Genomic DNA, 15614 nt, shown 5'->3' on the forward strand with positions numbered 1-15614 from the left:
GGCAAGTCAAGATATCTGCTGTTTTTATTGTTTGGTTAATAGCACCACCTGCTGGACAGGTTTAATATTGCTTGACTGAGCAGTACGGGAGAATAAAAGATGCCAAATATAGGGCCGGTTTCTCGGACATCTCCATTGAACATGCTTTTTAGTCTAGGACTAGGCTTCATCTGTGTCCGGGAAACCGGCCCATATAGTTCAATTAGCAAGTAAGTAACACTACCTGTTCCATGATACTGAGGAAAATGACATTGAGACAGAGAACCAATTGAGAAAACATATCAATGGTTCTGAATGCCAACCAACATACATTAACAGCAAACATCATGATTAATGTAAATGTAGCCAATTAAAACATTGCATTTGATAAAAATACGTTAAGTTTTAATTAAACTCTGAAGATTAAATCAGTCAGACAAAAATAATTGTACAGAAAAACAGAGTATTATATCTGGGGACCATCACCACCTGCATGACTAGTATCTATGTGGACGCTACTACAGTTTAACCAGCTCAGCTATAGACTACACCAGCATGACTAGTATCTATGTGGACCCTACTACAGTTTAACCAGCTCAGCTATAGACTACACCAGCATGACTAGTATCTATGTGGACCCTACTACAGTTTAACCAGCTCAGCTATAGACTACACCAGCATGACTAGTATCTATGTGGACCCTACTACAGTTTAACCAGCTCAGCTATAGACTACACCAGCATGACTAGTATCTATGTGGACGCTACTACAGTTTAACCAGCTCAGCTATAGACTACACCAGCATGACTAGTATCTATGTGGACCCTACTACAGTTTAACCAGCTCAGCTATAGACTACACCAGCATGACTAGTATCTATGTGGACCCTACTACAGTTTAACCAGCTCAGCAGTACCATCACAGAGATAAAACCCAGGATAGAGGGGCTGAGTGAATGTGGTCTGGACTCTGTGGAGGAGGGTCATTGTATCAGAGACACTGTAGAAGGACAGAGTTCCTGCCTTGTGATCCAGGTACACTCCTACTCTGGAGGACTGAGGGCCTGATACTGTAGTCATAACATTATTGTGTCTGAACCAATAACCACCACTACAACACTGTAAACTCCAGGACTTGTCATTGTATCCAAATCCACCATCTGTCCCTGTTCTGCTGATGTCTTTATATGAGACTGCTGTATAAACATCCTCCCCACTCCACTCCACCTCCCAGTAACAGCGTCCAGACAGACCCTCTCTACACAGAACCTGCCACCAGTTGGTGAATCTGTCTGGATGATCAGGATATCGTTGGACTTGGCCTGTAGGTGTCACCTTTCTGTTCCCTTTAGACAGAGAGAGGAGTGTGTGGGCAGTGTTTGGGTCCAGTGTGAGCTGACAGGAATCTGGGAGAAGAGCAGAGCAGAGACCAATGAGGGGAGTTAGAACAATAAGTGAAGTCAGATACTGTATCTACCCTGTCTTTGATTAGAGCACAGCAGAGATCAAATCAGAGAAATATGAGGAGTCAGATAGATACCCAGTCTTTGATTAGATCTACTATTGCTATATATTTCTAGAGGGATTGTTAGGAGTGTCAGTAAAAAGAGACTGTTAGTTACTTCAGAATAAAGAGACTCACATTGTAAGAACTGTTCTCTGGTCTTGGGCTCTGGAGGCAGTACAACATCCACTATATTCACTACAGACACACAAACACATTCACAGAGAGAGGGAATGTTATCATCATACCATATTCCACATGTATATGACTAGTAGGGAACTTTCAATGGTCTAAAGTTGATGTTCTTATTATTTTCAACACACCTGTAGTGGAGATCTTGGTCCATTCTCCTTTAAGGACGTCTTCTAGTTTCTCTCTCAGTTCAGACACAGTCTTACTCACATCTCCAAAGTACTGAAGAGGACGGACAACGATGCTGGGTAAGTCTGAAGATACACTGGTACTGGAGAGAGACTGATAACTCTGGGGGGAGAGAGAGAGAGAGAGAGGGAGAGATAGAGAGAAAGAGAGTGAGAGGGAGCAGAACCAAATGATTGAGAGTTTTAATTTCATATCACATGTATCAAGGCAGTTGAGTTACCTGGAGGAAATGGATGTGATCCTCTGTGTGTGAGAGCTGCTCCAGCTCAGTGCTTCTCTTCCTCAGCTCAGCTATCTCCTGCTCCAGTTGCTCCAGGAGTCCTTCAGCTTGACTCACTTGAGCCTTCTCTTGGGCTCTGATCAGCTCCTTCACCTCAGAGCGCCTTCTCTCAATGGAGCGGATCAGCTCAGTAAAGATCTTATCACTGTCCTCCACTGCTGCCTGTGCAGAGCGCTGTTAAGAGAGAGAGAGAGAGAGACTTGTCTTACTTTAATGAGCCATCCTCATTACACTAACACCCCCCCCCCCCTCCTAAAAGCACATTGCGTGCCACCACAACCTCCACACAATCACATTATCCAGTACCCAACACCACAGTACAATACACCAACCAGCACCACATTCCAACCGTCCATCCAACCCCTCCTCTCCAGCCGTACAGACAGCCCCCCTGAGCCCCCATACCTCCTGAAACATCTCCACACTGTTGATCATTTTGTACAACTCAAACTCAACCCTAAGGCGTCAACAGTAATGGCATTACCCTGGCAACACAGAAAAAACATGATGAACAGTCTGTCATTGCAGAAAACGGACACCCCTCCCCAACTCCCAGGTCAACCCGAGCCAACCAGCTATTGGTGTCCAGGGCTCCATGTAATACCCTCCACTGGACGACCCCTGACCTTTCCAGCACTGGGAGCTAATAGAGCACCCTCCACCTATACCCTGCCATGCTCTCAGCCCCCACAACCCCCTGCCACTGATGCCCCTTCACTCCCACTAAGCTCAGAGTGTTAAAAGTCAGTAAGTCCTCCAGACTCTCCTGCCAGTCCCCAGTCTCTGCTGTCACTTGCAGTGGTGGAAACGGTGGTGGCCCCTCCTCAGGCTGCTCCAGCCCTCAGTACTGCAGCATAGAAATCAGAAACCCCTGCTGTATTGAGTCTCTCCGGCCGCATGATGAAGAGCTGCTGATCCAGCCCCAAACCACCAACCCTCCTCAACAGAGCACATGCTGGTTCCCTCCAGCCCACCTCAGTACGGTACAGTAGCCTCTGTGCTGCTGAGTCAGAACGCTGCCACCCTGACCAGAACAAATTCACTAACTTGCGCTGCAGGTCCACAAGCAGACCACCGGGGGGGTTGAGAATGGCCAATTTAAGCCATAGAGAGGATGCCACCAAGTTGTTGATGATCAGCACCGTCCCTCTGTATGACACTAGGGAGATGAGCCACCTCCACTTCGTCAGCCTCGACACCACCGCTTGTGACCCTCCTTCCCAGTTCTTCCTATCCCAACCCTCCGAGCCCAGATACACCCCAAGCATCTTGAGCCACTCACAGCCCCACTGCAACCCCCCTGGAAGCTGCGGAGGTGCCCTGTCCCTCCATGCCCCACATAACAGAGCCTCACTCTTGCCCCAGTTTCCCTAAGCAGAAGACGCCCCCTCGTACACCCTCAAACTATTCTCCAGGGCCTGTAGGTTCTGCTCATCCCTAACCAACACAGACGTCATCAGCGTATGCTGCCACTGCTATGCCTGTCCCCAACCCTATGCCTGGCTCCCACACTCCCTGTAGCCTCCTGCGTTGCAGGCCCAGAAAGGGCTCAATAACAAGAGTGTATAGCTGCCCTGACAGAGGGCATCCCTGGTGAATGCCCCTCCCTACCCAGACTGGCCTACTGAGCCCTCCCCACACCTTGACCATACATGAAGCCCCAGCATACAGCATTTGAACACAGGCCACAAAATTCTCCCCACAACCAAAACAACACATTGAACAGATATTCATGGTCCACCCTATCAAAGGCTTTCTCCTGATTATGTTTGAGCGTCCTGGTACACAGTACGTTTGGTCCTTGTGTACAATAGAGTCCAGGTGGGACTTCAGTCTGTTAACGAGGACCTTGGTAAAGACCTTATATTCCACACAGAGCAATGCCACAGGCCTCCAGTTCTTTAAGTCGCTCAAATCTACTTGTTTGGGCAGGAGAGTCAAAGCCTCCCGTCTACAGCTTAGCGACAGCTCCCCCACCCCGACGCACTCACACAACACACATCCTGTAAAATAATTCCTTTTTATAAAAATCCACAGGCAGATCGTCTGAGATACAGCAGCTGAGAGTTTGTGAAAGGCCAGGGAAATGTCTATTTGATTTATCTGTGACAGAGAGAGTTTGGAAAGGTCTGTGAGCAGAACCTGAGAACACCCAGGATAATAATAATAATATGCCATTTAGCAGACGCTTTTATCCAAAGCGACTTACAGTCATGTGCATACATTTTTACATATGGGTGGTCCCGGGGATCGAACCCACTACCCTGGCATTACAAGCGCCATGCTCTACCAATTGAGCTACAGAGGACCACAGAGTTCTGCCCTCTATAAATCAGAGTACAACTCCACAGCCTCATCTCCTCACAACAGAAGTTACCCACCCATCAGGCTCCCTCATCTCCCCCACAACAGAAGTTACCCACCCATCAGGCTCCCTCATCTCCCCCACAACAGAAGTTACCCACCCATCAGGCTCCCTCATCTCCCCCACAACAGAAGTTACCCACCCATCAGGCTCCCTCATCTCCCCCACAACAGAAGTTACCCACCCATCAGGCTCCCTCATCTCCCCACAACAGAAGTTACCCGCCCATCAGACAAACGTAAAACAAGGGATTTTCTTGGTTTCCCCACTCTGTTTTTCCAACCCCTCTGGTGAAACAGAGAACTGAGCCCTGTACTATAATATAATATAATGTGCCATTTTGCAGACGCTTTTATCCAAAGCGACTTACAGTCATGCGTGCATATATATATATATATATATACATTTTGGTGTATGGGTGGTCCCGGGGGTCGAACCCACTACCCTGGCGTTACAAGCGCCGTGCTCTACCAGCTGAGCTACAGAGGACCAGGTGCAGACACATTTATGAAAGCAAAGACAAGGTCATTATTTGGGCTCTAAACACTAACAACCTACCCTTACACACCTCTTTTGCTACCCCTGCACTAAGATTTCTGCCATGGCATTTAAATGTTTTTGGTTTACATATTCCCCCAGTCTTTGCCGCCGTTCATGTTAAGGAAGTCTAACCGTGAAATCTCCATAAGAGGTGGGAGGGAAATCACCACAATCAGAAACCAGTAGAGAAGCCCATAAAGCCGCCATGCCAGAAGAAAACATCAATTTAAGCAGATTCTGAAGACATGCCCTTAAGAACCCATGACCCATTTTCTCAGCCTTTACCGCTTCCTGGCTGAGAGGACACTAAACCCCTCATTCTTCATCACGTGTTGTACTGACCTTACAAACCTTCCAGGATCAATCAAATAAGACTCCAGCAGAACCTTCTTTTTCCCCTTTAGTCTCCATCAGGAACCTAGAAAGTTCTCTCACCGTATATACTGGGCCCTCAGCCTGACTGTCTGTCAGCTCTGGATCCAATGAGCCGTCTGAAAACGAGACGCCTTGTCCTCCGCTCCCGCAGACTCACCTCCCCCCTCTTCCTCTTCCTCCTCCTCCATTGGCACGGTACCGTCCTCCTCCTCCCCAGTCTCTGCCCCCCTGCACTTCCCCCCTGATCAGAGCCTCTTCCCCAATGATAGGCAATATTTCCTGGGATGAGCCCACCAAGCCTTCGCCCACCGGAGTCTCTGTTACTACAGAAACCTGCCTCAGCTCATGTAGCCCAGCTGCAACCCTCCCCACCACCGCTTTCTCCACGGCCTGCGCACCACCACTTGGCCATGCACTACTACCGTGTAGCTCAGTTGGTAGAGCATGGCGCTTGCAACACCAGGGTTGTGGGTTCGTTTCCCATGGGGGGACAGTATGAAAATGTATGCACTCACTAACTGTAAGTCGCTCTGGATAAGAGCATCTGCTAAATGACTAAAATGTTAAAAAAATATTCTCCTCCCTCCTGGTACCCCTGCCATTTTTTTGCAATTCTGAGTAATCACTATTTTAGTAAGGATTAGTAAGGAAAAACACTTTATTCAGTACTACTGCAGTTGCTTAATAATTCCAATAGATGGCAGCATAAGACCATGAATGACATTTCAGAAGATTAGTTTAGTTCTCTACCTGGATACACCACCACTCCACCTCACAGGAAAACTCCTGCCTGAGCTTTTTACTGTCCCTTTCCACACTGCTAACGCAAGAGGAAGGACTGAAAACACATTACTGTGAAGTAATATAATGATGAGTCATGTTTATTATTACCTGTTTTTATGGTCATGTTTTGAAATTATAATTCATTACTATAATGATTATCAATACGCCTGAACATTAATTCAGTCACCTCTGGTCGACAAAAACGTATTTTCCTAGTACATTAATTGTCAAATTCATCAACCAGCATCGAGCACTCTGCCTTCTCACGCAAGCGAGGGGCATGTTGAGGTAATTATGCTAACCGCGACGGTTGCATTATGTAATTTATTGGTGGGCTGGAAGATGCAGTGTTTTTTCTTTTCTGTTCAGAGGCTATTTACTCCCAATATGAGATAATTTTATATAGAAGGTTTTTATAATGCATGTTTACTAGGGTTGAGGTTAGCGCATCTGAGTAGGGATTATTTGGGTTCAATACCTGTCCTACCTATCAATCATATTGCTGCTTGTAGCCTATAACTGAAGATCCCAACACTAGAAACACCGAAAACTATCTGTGCTAGCAAACCCTGTGTTCCACCCCTCCCCTGTGTAACCTTGAAGTTTGTTAAGAAACAAACACTTGTGTATGAAAACAGACATGTTTAACGGATTCCGCTTGGCACCCAGCCGAGAGCACACGAAAACCACTTGCAAATTTACCAAAACTAACCAACTACTTGCGGTCTGTTCGTAAGCAATAAACGGAGGCAGATTAGCCACCACAACTCTTGTCGAAAGAGGCGACATCTGCAACAACACACCCCTCACAAAAATCCCACTCACAACAAGACAAACCTTTTTCATTAACACAACCACCGCCTTGTTCATTCTGGATGCAGAGTGCAGATGTTCTGCTCCAACCTGTTCGCCGACCATGAGCAAAACTTCCTCCACACCTTTCTCCGGAACGCACCCGAAGCGACAGCGTTTCTTCTCCACTCGGTTGAGGCCATCACGCCGCCCTAACAAACTACCCCTACTCTCCCCTCAACTCTAAACGATAAACAGTGGAAACCAATAAACAAACCCTCCACCATCAGAAAATAAATTCAGAAAATACGCAAGAACCAAAAGAAAAAAGAATAGTAGCCCTCCTCACGAACCACAAATCTCTCACACAACCAACTTCTTCTTCTATGATATAATGGCGGTCCACAAACCAACGTTAAAGGTGTATGCCGCCACCTACTGTGCTGGAGTGTGTGGTCAATCACGGTTTCCAACATTTCTAAATCCTCCTACCTAACTCAGTACTTCTGAGAAAATAAAGAAGAGCCCTACTAACTTCTAATAGACCCTCCCCCATCCCCAAAATCCCTTCCAAACCCCCCCAACCCCGTCCAACCTCAATGACCCTACACTTCAATCTTTCCCTCTCTTCAACATACTTACAACAATATAACAACACATGCTCCACCATTTCATCGACGTACCCTCCACACACAAATCATTCCCATGCTTGCCAACCAGATGTAATGACGAGTTCAATGTACAATGTCCTAAGCGCAATCGAGTAAACACCACCTCTTCCTTCCTAATCTGACTTTTGAATCTTGGTCCATCGACCTTTTTGTAAAACTGTAAACTATTCATATAAATGCCGGCCCTTGTGCTCAGAGTACCATCTCTTCTGCCACACATCTATCAAAATGGCTCTGATCTTACATTTGGCCTCACCTCTACCCAGTGGAACATTAATATAAATTATATCTCGTTTCAAAGCTCTTTTAGCTAACTGGTCTACAATTTCATTCCCTTCCGCACCAGAATGTGCTGGGACCCAGCAGAATGTCACTACTACCCCCATTCTCTCAATTCTCCATAATAACATTAATAACTCCAATAGTAGGTCACTCCTATTAGATTTACCAGATGATAAACTATTCAATACAGACAGAGAATCTGACCATACTATAATTCTAACAGGTTGTACGTCCTCCACTCACTGGAGGGCAACTATTATCACCAACAGTTCAAATGAGTATACTGACAGTTCATCTGTTAGTCTTCTACATATCTGCACATCAAATTCAGGAACGTAAACGCCTGCTCCTGTGAGCCCACTATCTGGGTCCTTGGATCCATCTGTGAAAAGTGGTAGAAAAGCATAAAAACTTTTACCAATGTAATTGTCAACCAGTTTCTCTATATCACTGACTTCTGACCAATCTTTCCTTTTCTCTACCAAGGTTAGATTAACAACAGGGTCTGGGAGTAACCATGGAGGAACATCCCCTATCACCACAGAAGGGCCAACCTCCAACTCCCTCCAACTCCCTCAAACCACTCTCATCAGCAAGCTTTCCAACTGTCCAACCAAAACTACTGCCTTTTCTACTAGTATATTCCCAACAGTCATCTAGAACAGTAGCAATGGGATGCTCAACCTTACAGCCTTTCAACCCAATAAGATAATGACAATTTTTTACGCCGTACATACAAAGGCATCTCACCTGCCTCCACCAGTAAGGCACATACAGATGTTGATTTAAATGCACCAATACATATCCTTAAAGCTATATACTGGATTCTGTCCAGCTTCTGAAGCCAAGTCTTTACCTCTGTTCCATAAACTGTACACCAGTAATCAATTGTCGTCCTGATCAGAGCTCTATAAATATCTATCAACAATTGGTTATGAATGGGGTGCTGACAGACAGAGACCCACACAACCAACTACTGCAAAAGTGATGGAATGAGAGAGGCAGAGACACTGTACATTGCCATAATATAAAGTTTCTTCTTCTTTGGAGTTTAACGGCGGTTGGCATCCAATATGTTGCATTAACGCCCCCAACTGGACTATAATCTATTTTACTTTGTGATACAAAATGGGAAAAGGGGAAAGGAACATTTAATTAAAAACCTTCCAACTAACCCTACACTCATTAAATACCCACTACCCCATTCCACTACTTTGACCCTATCTGCTCCTGCACCATGCCAACGGCCTGGGAGGACGGGACACCACCACTCAACACACCCTGTAACTCTTCTGAAGTCTAATCTTGTATGCCCAAATACTTCTCTGCAGCTGCCACCACAACATCTTTTTTCTTTGATTTACGTTCCATTTGTGCGGTACAGTTGATAACCATTGCTATGAATGCTAAGAAGCTATCTTTACTGAAGCATATATCACTCGTTGGCCTATCCCTCTGTGCTGGCACAGATCTACTACTCACAGGGATCCTCTCAGGATCTCTCACCCTTGACCCATCCTCCTCTACTTTCTTCACTGCCTCAGCATACGACACCTTCTGCACTACTCTGACTCTAGCCACCTCAACCTGCCTCTCTCGCACCGGACACTTCCGATCCCCAGCAACATGGGTATCCCAACAGTTGACACACACTTTATTCACCAGAACAATTCTTTATCCCATTCTCTTCCGCACACATAAAACATCTTGGAATTTCCCTCCCACAAACTGCTGCGAAATGACCATAAACGTTGCACCTGAATTTATGGATTTGCCACAAAAGCTTGAATCAAGATAACTGATATATCATAACATGACTTTCTCTGGTAAAGACTCAAAACTCAAAAGGACTGACTCCTATGTTTCACCACGCTCACCACCGGGTCTGCGTCCCACCAAACGGCGGGAATCACAAACACCAGGAATCTTCATCTTCAATTTCTCCACCTCCACACTTAACGCTACCCCAGAAATCACTCCTTTAAATGGTGCCCTGTTCCTAAGAGCAAAGCAAGAAACAGATCTTGACCCAAGTTGCGTGACACGGAGCGCCCACTCCCTCTGGTCAGAAGAAACACAAACAAATATCACAAGTCCACTACAGGTTACCTTCACTGATTCAACTGCACCCAACTCCTTTCCCACCCACCCTGAAACCGCAAATGGATCTACCAAAAGGTATGGATCCACTTTCTCCAAAAATGTAATTCCTGCTGCACCCAATTCTTCTTTATCATGTCCATTGATACCAGGCTCTGGTTCTGAGCTCTTCACCACAAATTCTACCTCACTTAACTCTCCCTCATTCATTTCCATTTCACCTCCAGAACTCGGTCTGACTCACTCTGTTTGCACTTGAGTTATAACATTTGAAAGTCTCTATTCCTTTGAAACTTTTGTGAGTGTAATGTTTACTGTTCATTTCTGGTGGTTTATTTCACTTTTGTTTATTATCTATTTCACTTGCTGTGGCAATGTAAACATATGTTTCCCATGCCAATAAAGCCCTTTGAATTCAATTGAATTGAGAGAGAGAGAGAGCTCCATGTTAATGTATAGGGGACTTGAGTCTTTCATGGTTACTCAAGGTTATGTGATGAGGTAACCCCTCTTGCGACGTCAAAATCAGTGTCAGCCTAATGGGGAATGACCTCTTGGTGAAACAGTCAAGATGTTGGTTTCTCTCCTCAGTAGACCCGGGTTCATATCCCACCGGTTACATTAAGCAGTCTATTCTCTGAAAGGGGTCCAGACAGCCTGTTCCCAACAGTGGAGCCAGTGGGATTGGATAGGGGCATCTCTCCCTCTCTGACTGGAGGAGAGAAGTGAAATGATGCCTCTCCTCTGGTCAACAATACTCACCTTGAGACACTCCACAGCCTGATGGAGCTCCTTCAGCTCCTTCTCTCTCTCCTGGAATCTCTGCTGGACCTTCTGCTGACTCATCCCCAGCTGCCTCTGTGGAGAATCACTCTTCAATGAGCTATCAAGCTTTATTTGTCCAGTAGATCAATAGTATAGTAATGTGACATAGGGACCATAGAAGATAGAGATTCATATGTTGAGGAAGTGTCTGTGTGAAATTATATTATTAAGTTGTTATGTGAATGATTATAGTTTTAACAGTGCACAAAACAGGGGAGCTGATTGGGTGTTTGATAACGAATGATAATGGTGTTTGATAACGAATGATAATGATGTTTGATAACGAATGATAATGGTGTTTGACTTTAGAAAATGGTGATACATTTGGAGACTCTGGGTTAACATATCTATATACTCAAGGTTTGTGTTCATATTTGTTCTGCCGTGGATTGATTTCACTTGAATGATCTCATATTCAAACAGCCTTAGTTCCTACTGTACTTGTGAAAGTATTCATCCCCCTTGGCATTTTTCCTATTTTGTTGCCTTACAACCTGGAATTAAAATGTTTTTTTTTGTGGGTTTGTATCATTTGATTTACACAACATGCCTAACACTTTGAAGATGCAAAATATTTTTGTGTGTGAAACAAACAAGAAATAAGACCAAAAAAAAGAAAACTTGAGCGTGCATAACTATTCACCCTCCCAAAGTTAATACTTTGTAGAGCCACCTTTTGCAGCAATTACAGCTGCAAGTCTCTTGGGGTATGTCTCTATAAGCTTGGCACATCTAGCGACTGGGATTTTTGCCCATTCTTCAAGGCAAAACTTCCCAAAACTTCCCCAGCTCCTTCGTTGGATTGAGGTCTTGGCTTTGACTAGGCCATTCCAAGACATTTAAATGTTTCCCCTTAAATTTACATTTTACATTTTAGTCATTTAGCAGACGCTCTTATCCAGAGCGACTTACAGTTAGCGCATACATTATTTTTATCGAACCCACAACCCTGGCGTTGCAAACGCCATGCTCTACCAACTGAGCTACATCCCCTGCCGGCCATTCCCTCCCCTACCCTGGACGACGCTGGGCCAATTGTGCGCCGCCCCATTGAGTGTTGCTTGAGTGTTGCTTGAGTGTTGCTTTAGCAGTATGCTTAGGGTCATTGTCCTGCTGGAAGGTGAACCTCTGTCCCAGTCTCAAATCTCTGGAAGACTGAAACAGGTTTCCCTCAAGAATTTCCCTGTATTTAGCGCCATTCATCATTCCTTCAATTCTGACCAGTTTCCCAGTCCCTGCTGATGAAAAACATCCCCACAGCATGATGCTGCCACCACCATGCTTCACTGTGGGGATGGTGTTCTCGGGGTGATGAGAGGTGTTGGGTTTGCGCCAGACATAGCGTTTTTCTTGATGGCCAAAAAGCTCAATTTGAGTGTCATCTGACCAGAGTACCTTCTTTCATATGTTTGGGGAGTCTCCCACATGCCTTTTAGCGAACACCAAACGTGTGGTAATGCCTTTTTTCTGGCCGCTCTTCCGTAAAGCCCAGCTCTGTGGAGTGTACGGCTTAAAGTGGTCCTATGGACGGATACTCCAATATCTGCTGTGGAACTTTGCAGCTCCTTCAGGGTTATATTTGGTCTCTGTTGCTTCTCTGATTAATGCCCACCTTGCCTGGTCCGTGAGTTTTGATGGGCGGCCCTCTCTTGGCAGGTTTAATGTGGTGCCATATTCATATGCACGTACCACTTTTCCGTTATTTATTTTTTAGAATTATTTGAAACAAGTTATATTTTTTTTCATTCCACTTCACCAATTTGGACTATTTTGTGTATGTCCATTACATGAAATCCAAATAAAAATCCATTTAAATTACAGGTTGTAATGCAACAACATAGGAAAAACGCCAAGGGGGATGAATACTTTTGCAAGGCACTGTATCTTTAATTATTTGTTTATCAGACAGTCACCAACAAGTAGTTCTGGTCTTACCTGTTTCTCAGTCCTCTCTGCTGCAGCTAACACTGTATCATGGCCTTTATGTTCATCCATCACACACTGATAACAGATACACTGCTGATCGGTACGACAGAAAACCTCCAGCAGTTTGTCATGATCAGAGCAGATCTTCTCCTGTAGTTGTGCGGTGGCTTTAACCAGCTTGTGCTTCTTCAAAGCAGGAGATTCATAGTGAGATTGGTGGTGAGTCTCACAGTAAGAAGCCAAACACGTCAGACAGGACATGAGGGCTTTCCGCTTTCTGGTCCCAGTGCAGACATCACACGCCACATCTCTAGGTCCAGCATAGCACAGAGCAGGAGGGGGAGCAGCCTGGAGTCCTGTCTTCTTCAGTTTCTCCACCACCTCAGCCAACATGTTATTTTTCCTCAGAGTAGGTCTTGGAGTGAAGGTCTGTCTGCACTGAGGACAGCTATAGACCCCTTTCAGAACATCCTGATCCCAGCAGCCCTCAATACAGCTCCTACAGTAACTGTGTCCACAGGCAGTAGTGACCGGCTCCTTCAGTAGATCCAGACAGACAGAACAACAGAACTGGTCCTGGTCCAGCAGAACTCCCTGCTGAGCCATTTGGACGGTTGTTCACTCTCACACAGACAGACGACACAGAGACTCAGATCAGTTTCGTTTCCTCAGAAGAGAGTTTGTGGAGGGGAGGGACTTCCTGGTTCTGCCAGAGGGGTGGGGTTAAAAGGAGGGAGGGAGGGGTTAGAGGAATGGAGGAAGAGAGAGAGGAACTGCATGCAACAGGAAGAGGGAGACAAATAGTTTTGTTCCTAGGTTACAGTCCTTAACATGGAACAAATGAAATAATGAATCTTAAAATGTGAGTTGTTAGAATATATAAAGGATAACAGTTTCTATGAAGTACATATGTATAATTATTTTAATGACCTTTATATTGCCTTATAATACACTTATGTGTTCTACTTAAGCAATAAGGCCTGAGGAGGTGTGGTTTATGGCCAATATACAATACCACAGCTAAGGGCTGTTCTTAGGCACAACGCAATGCGGATTGAGAATGATGTAACACTTTCAAAAATCAAATCAAATTATTGGTTGCATACACATATTTATCAGATGTTATTGCAGGTGTAGCGAAATGCTTGTGTTCCTGGCTCCAACAGTGCAGTAATAACTAACAATACACACATCTAAAAAGTAAAGGAATGGAATTAAGAAATATATAAATATTAGGACGAGCAATGTAGGAGTCTGGAGTGTAAATATATTTATAAACTGGGTAGTTCAAGCCCTGAATGCTGATTGGCCGACAGCCGTGGTATATCAGACCGTATACAAAACATTTATTTTACTGCTCTAATTACGTTGGTACGTTAATAGCAATAAGGCAGTTTTAGAACACCTACTCATTCAAGGGTTTTTCTTTATTTGTACTATTTTCTACATTGTAGAATAACAGTGAAGACATCAAAACTATGAAATAACACATATGGAATCATGTAGTAACCCAAAAAGTGTTAAACAAATCAAAATATATTTTATATTTGAGATTCTTCAAATAGCCACCCTTTGCCTTGATGATAGATTTGCACACTCTTGGCATTCTCTCAACCAGCTTCATGAGGTAGTCACCTGGAATGCATTTCAAATAACAGGTGTTCATTCTTAAAAGTTAATTTGTGGAATTTCTTTCCTTCTTAATGCGTTTGAGCCAATCAGTTGTGTTGTGACAAGGGAGGGGTGGTATACAGAAGATAGCCCTATTTGGTAAAAGACCAAGTCCATATTATGGCAAGAAGAGCTCAAATAAGCAAAGAGCAACGACAGTCCATCATTACTTTCATCTGCTGAGATTTAGGTTTTGAGCTTTTTATCATAGAACCAAAGTACTGGAGCATGCATGAACAATGCCTTGAGCTCCTCAAAACTCTTTCTGATGATTACTGTTCCAACACCACTCTGTAGTTTTACACAGTAGACTTCTCATCTGACTAGTGTGAGTTGCCAGATTAGGTACAAATTAGCCCACGAAGTTACCCATCCCTAAGAACCTTTGTACGTCCTCTTGATCGGTAGGCAGTGGCATGTTCTTGATGGCGGTCACTTTGCTCTGGTCTGTCTGAACACCTTCACATGTTAGTTTTTCACCCAAGAAGGTTATTTCTGTCTTTCTGAATTCCCATTTGTCTGCGTTTAGCTTTAGCCCATTATTTTACATTTTAGTCATTTAGCAGACGCCCTTATCCAGAGCGACTTACAGTTAATGAGAGCATACATTATTATTATTTTTTTATACTGTCCCCCTGTGGGAATCGAACCCACAACCCTGGGGTTGCAAACGCCATGCTCTACCAACTGAGTTACATCCCTGCCGGCCATTCCCTCCCCTACCCTGGACGACGCTGGGCCAATTGTGCGCCGCCCCATGGGTCTCCCGACCACTGCGCCACTCTGACTAGATCAAGTGCTGCTTTCAACCTGGTGTTGTGCTCTTCAAGAGTCTGAGCCCATATTAGCACATCATCAATGGACACTGTGGTGCCTGACACACTCTCAGATATCTGTTGGACTGTCCTGTGAAAGACTTCTGGTGCTGAAGTGAGACCAAACGGGAGCCTTTTAAATGACTAGCTACCAAAAGGAGTATTGAAAGTACAAAGCCTTGTACTCTCCTTGTCTAGACTGATCTGCCAAAACCCTGAAGAGGCGTCTAGCTTTGAGAAGTATTTAGCCCCTGCTATGTCCCTGAATATCTCCCCTCTGGTAGGCAGCTGAAAGGGTTCCCTTTTTACATGCTTGTTTAGCTCTT

The 15614-nt window shown here is 44.8% G+C and overlaps 1 protein-coding gene across 1 annotated transcript; it reads right to left on the reverse strand.

Annotated features, from left to right (window-relative positions):
- Window positions 1-6: 6 nt before the first annotated feature.
- Window positions 7-13489, reverse strand: LOC311124634 (tripartite motif-containing protein 16-like). The gene is made up of 5 exons (XM_084198747.1): window positions 12812-13489; window positions 10814-10909; window positions 2090-2317; window positions 1621-1675; window positions 7-1384 (listed from the first exon to the last, which is right to left on the reverse strand). The coding sequence occupies exons 1-5, from the start codon at window positions 13406-13408 to the stop codon at window positions 870-872; spliced, it is 1491 nt and encodes a 496-aa protein (XP_084054873.1). The 5' UTR covers window positions 13409-13489; the 3' UTR covers window positions 7-869.
- Between the last annotated feature and the right edge of the window lie 2125 nt (window positions 13490-15614).

The sequence above is a fragment of the Coregonus lavaretus genome (assembly GCF_964263955.1).
Source record: "Coregonus lavaretus genome assembly, contig: HAP1_SCAFFOLD_3450, whole genome shotgun sequence".
Classification (NCBI taxonomy): domain Eukaryota; kingdom Metazoa; phylum Chordata; class Actinopteri; order Salmoniformes; family Salmonidae; genus Coregonus; species Coregonus lavaretus.

Excerpts from the sequence above, each read along its gene's own strand:
- LOC311124634 (XM_084198747.1), bottom strand. The coding sequence starts at position 13,408 with ATGGCTCAGCAGGGAGTTCTGCTGGACCAGGACCAGTTCTGTTGTTCT. Across the intron at positions 2,318-10,813 it reads AGGCTGTGGAGTGTCTCAAG|CGCTCTGCACAGGCAGCAGT; the intron begins GTGAGTATTGTT and ends CTCTCTTAACAG. Across the intron at positions 1,385-1,620 it reads CAGAGAACAGTTCTTACAAT|ATTCCTGTCAGCTCACACTG; the intron begins GTGAGTCTCTTT and ends CTCTTCTCCCAG.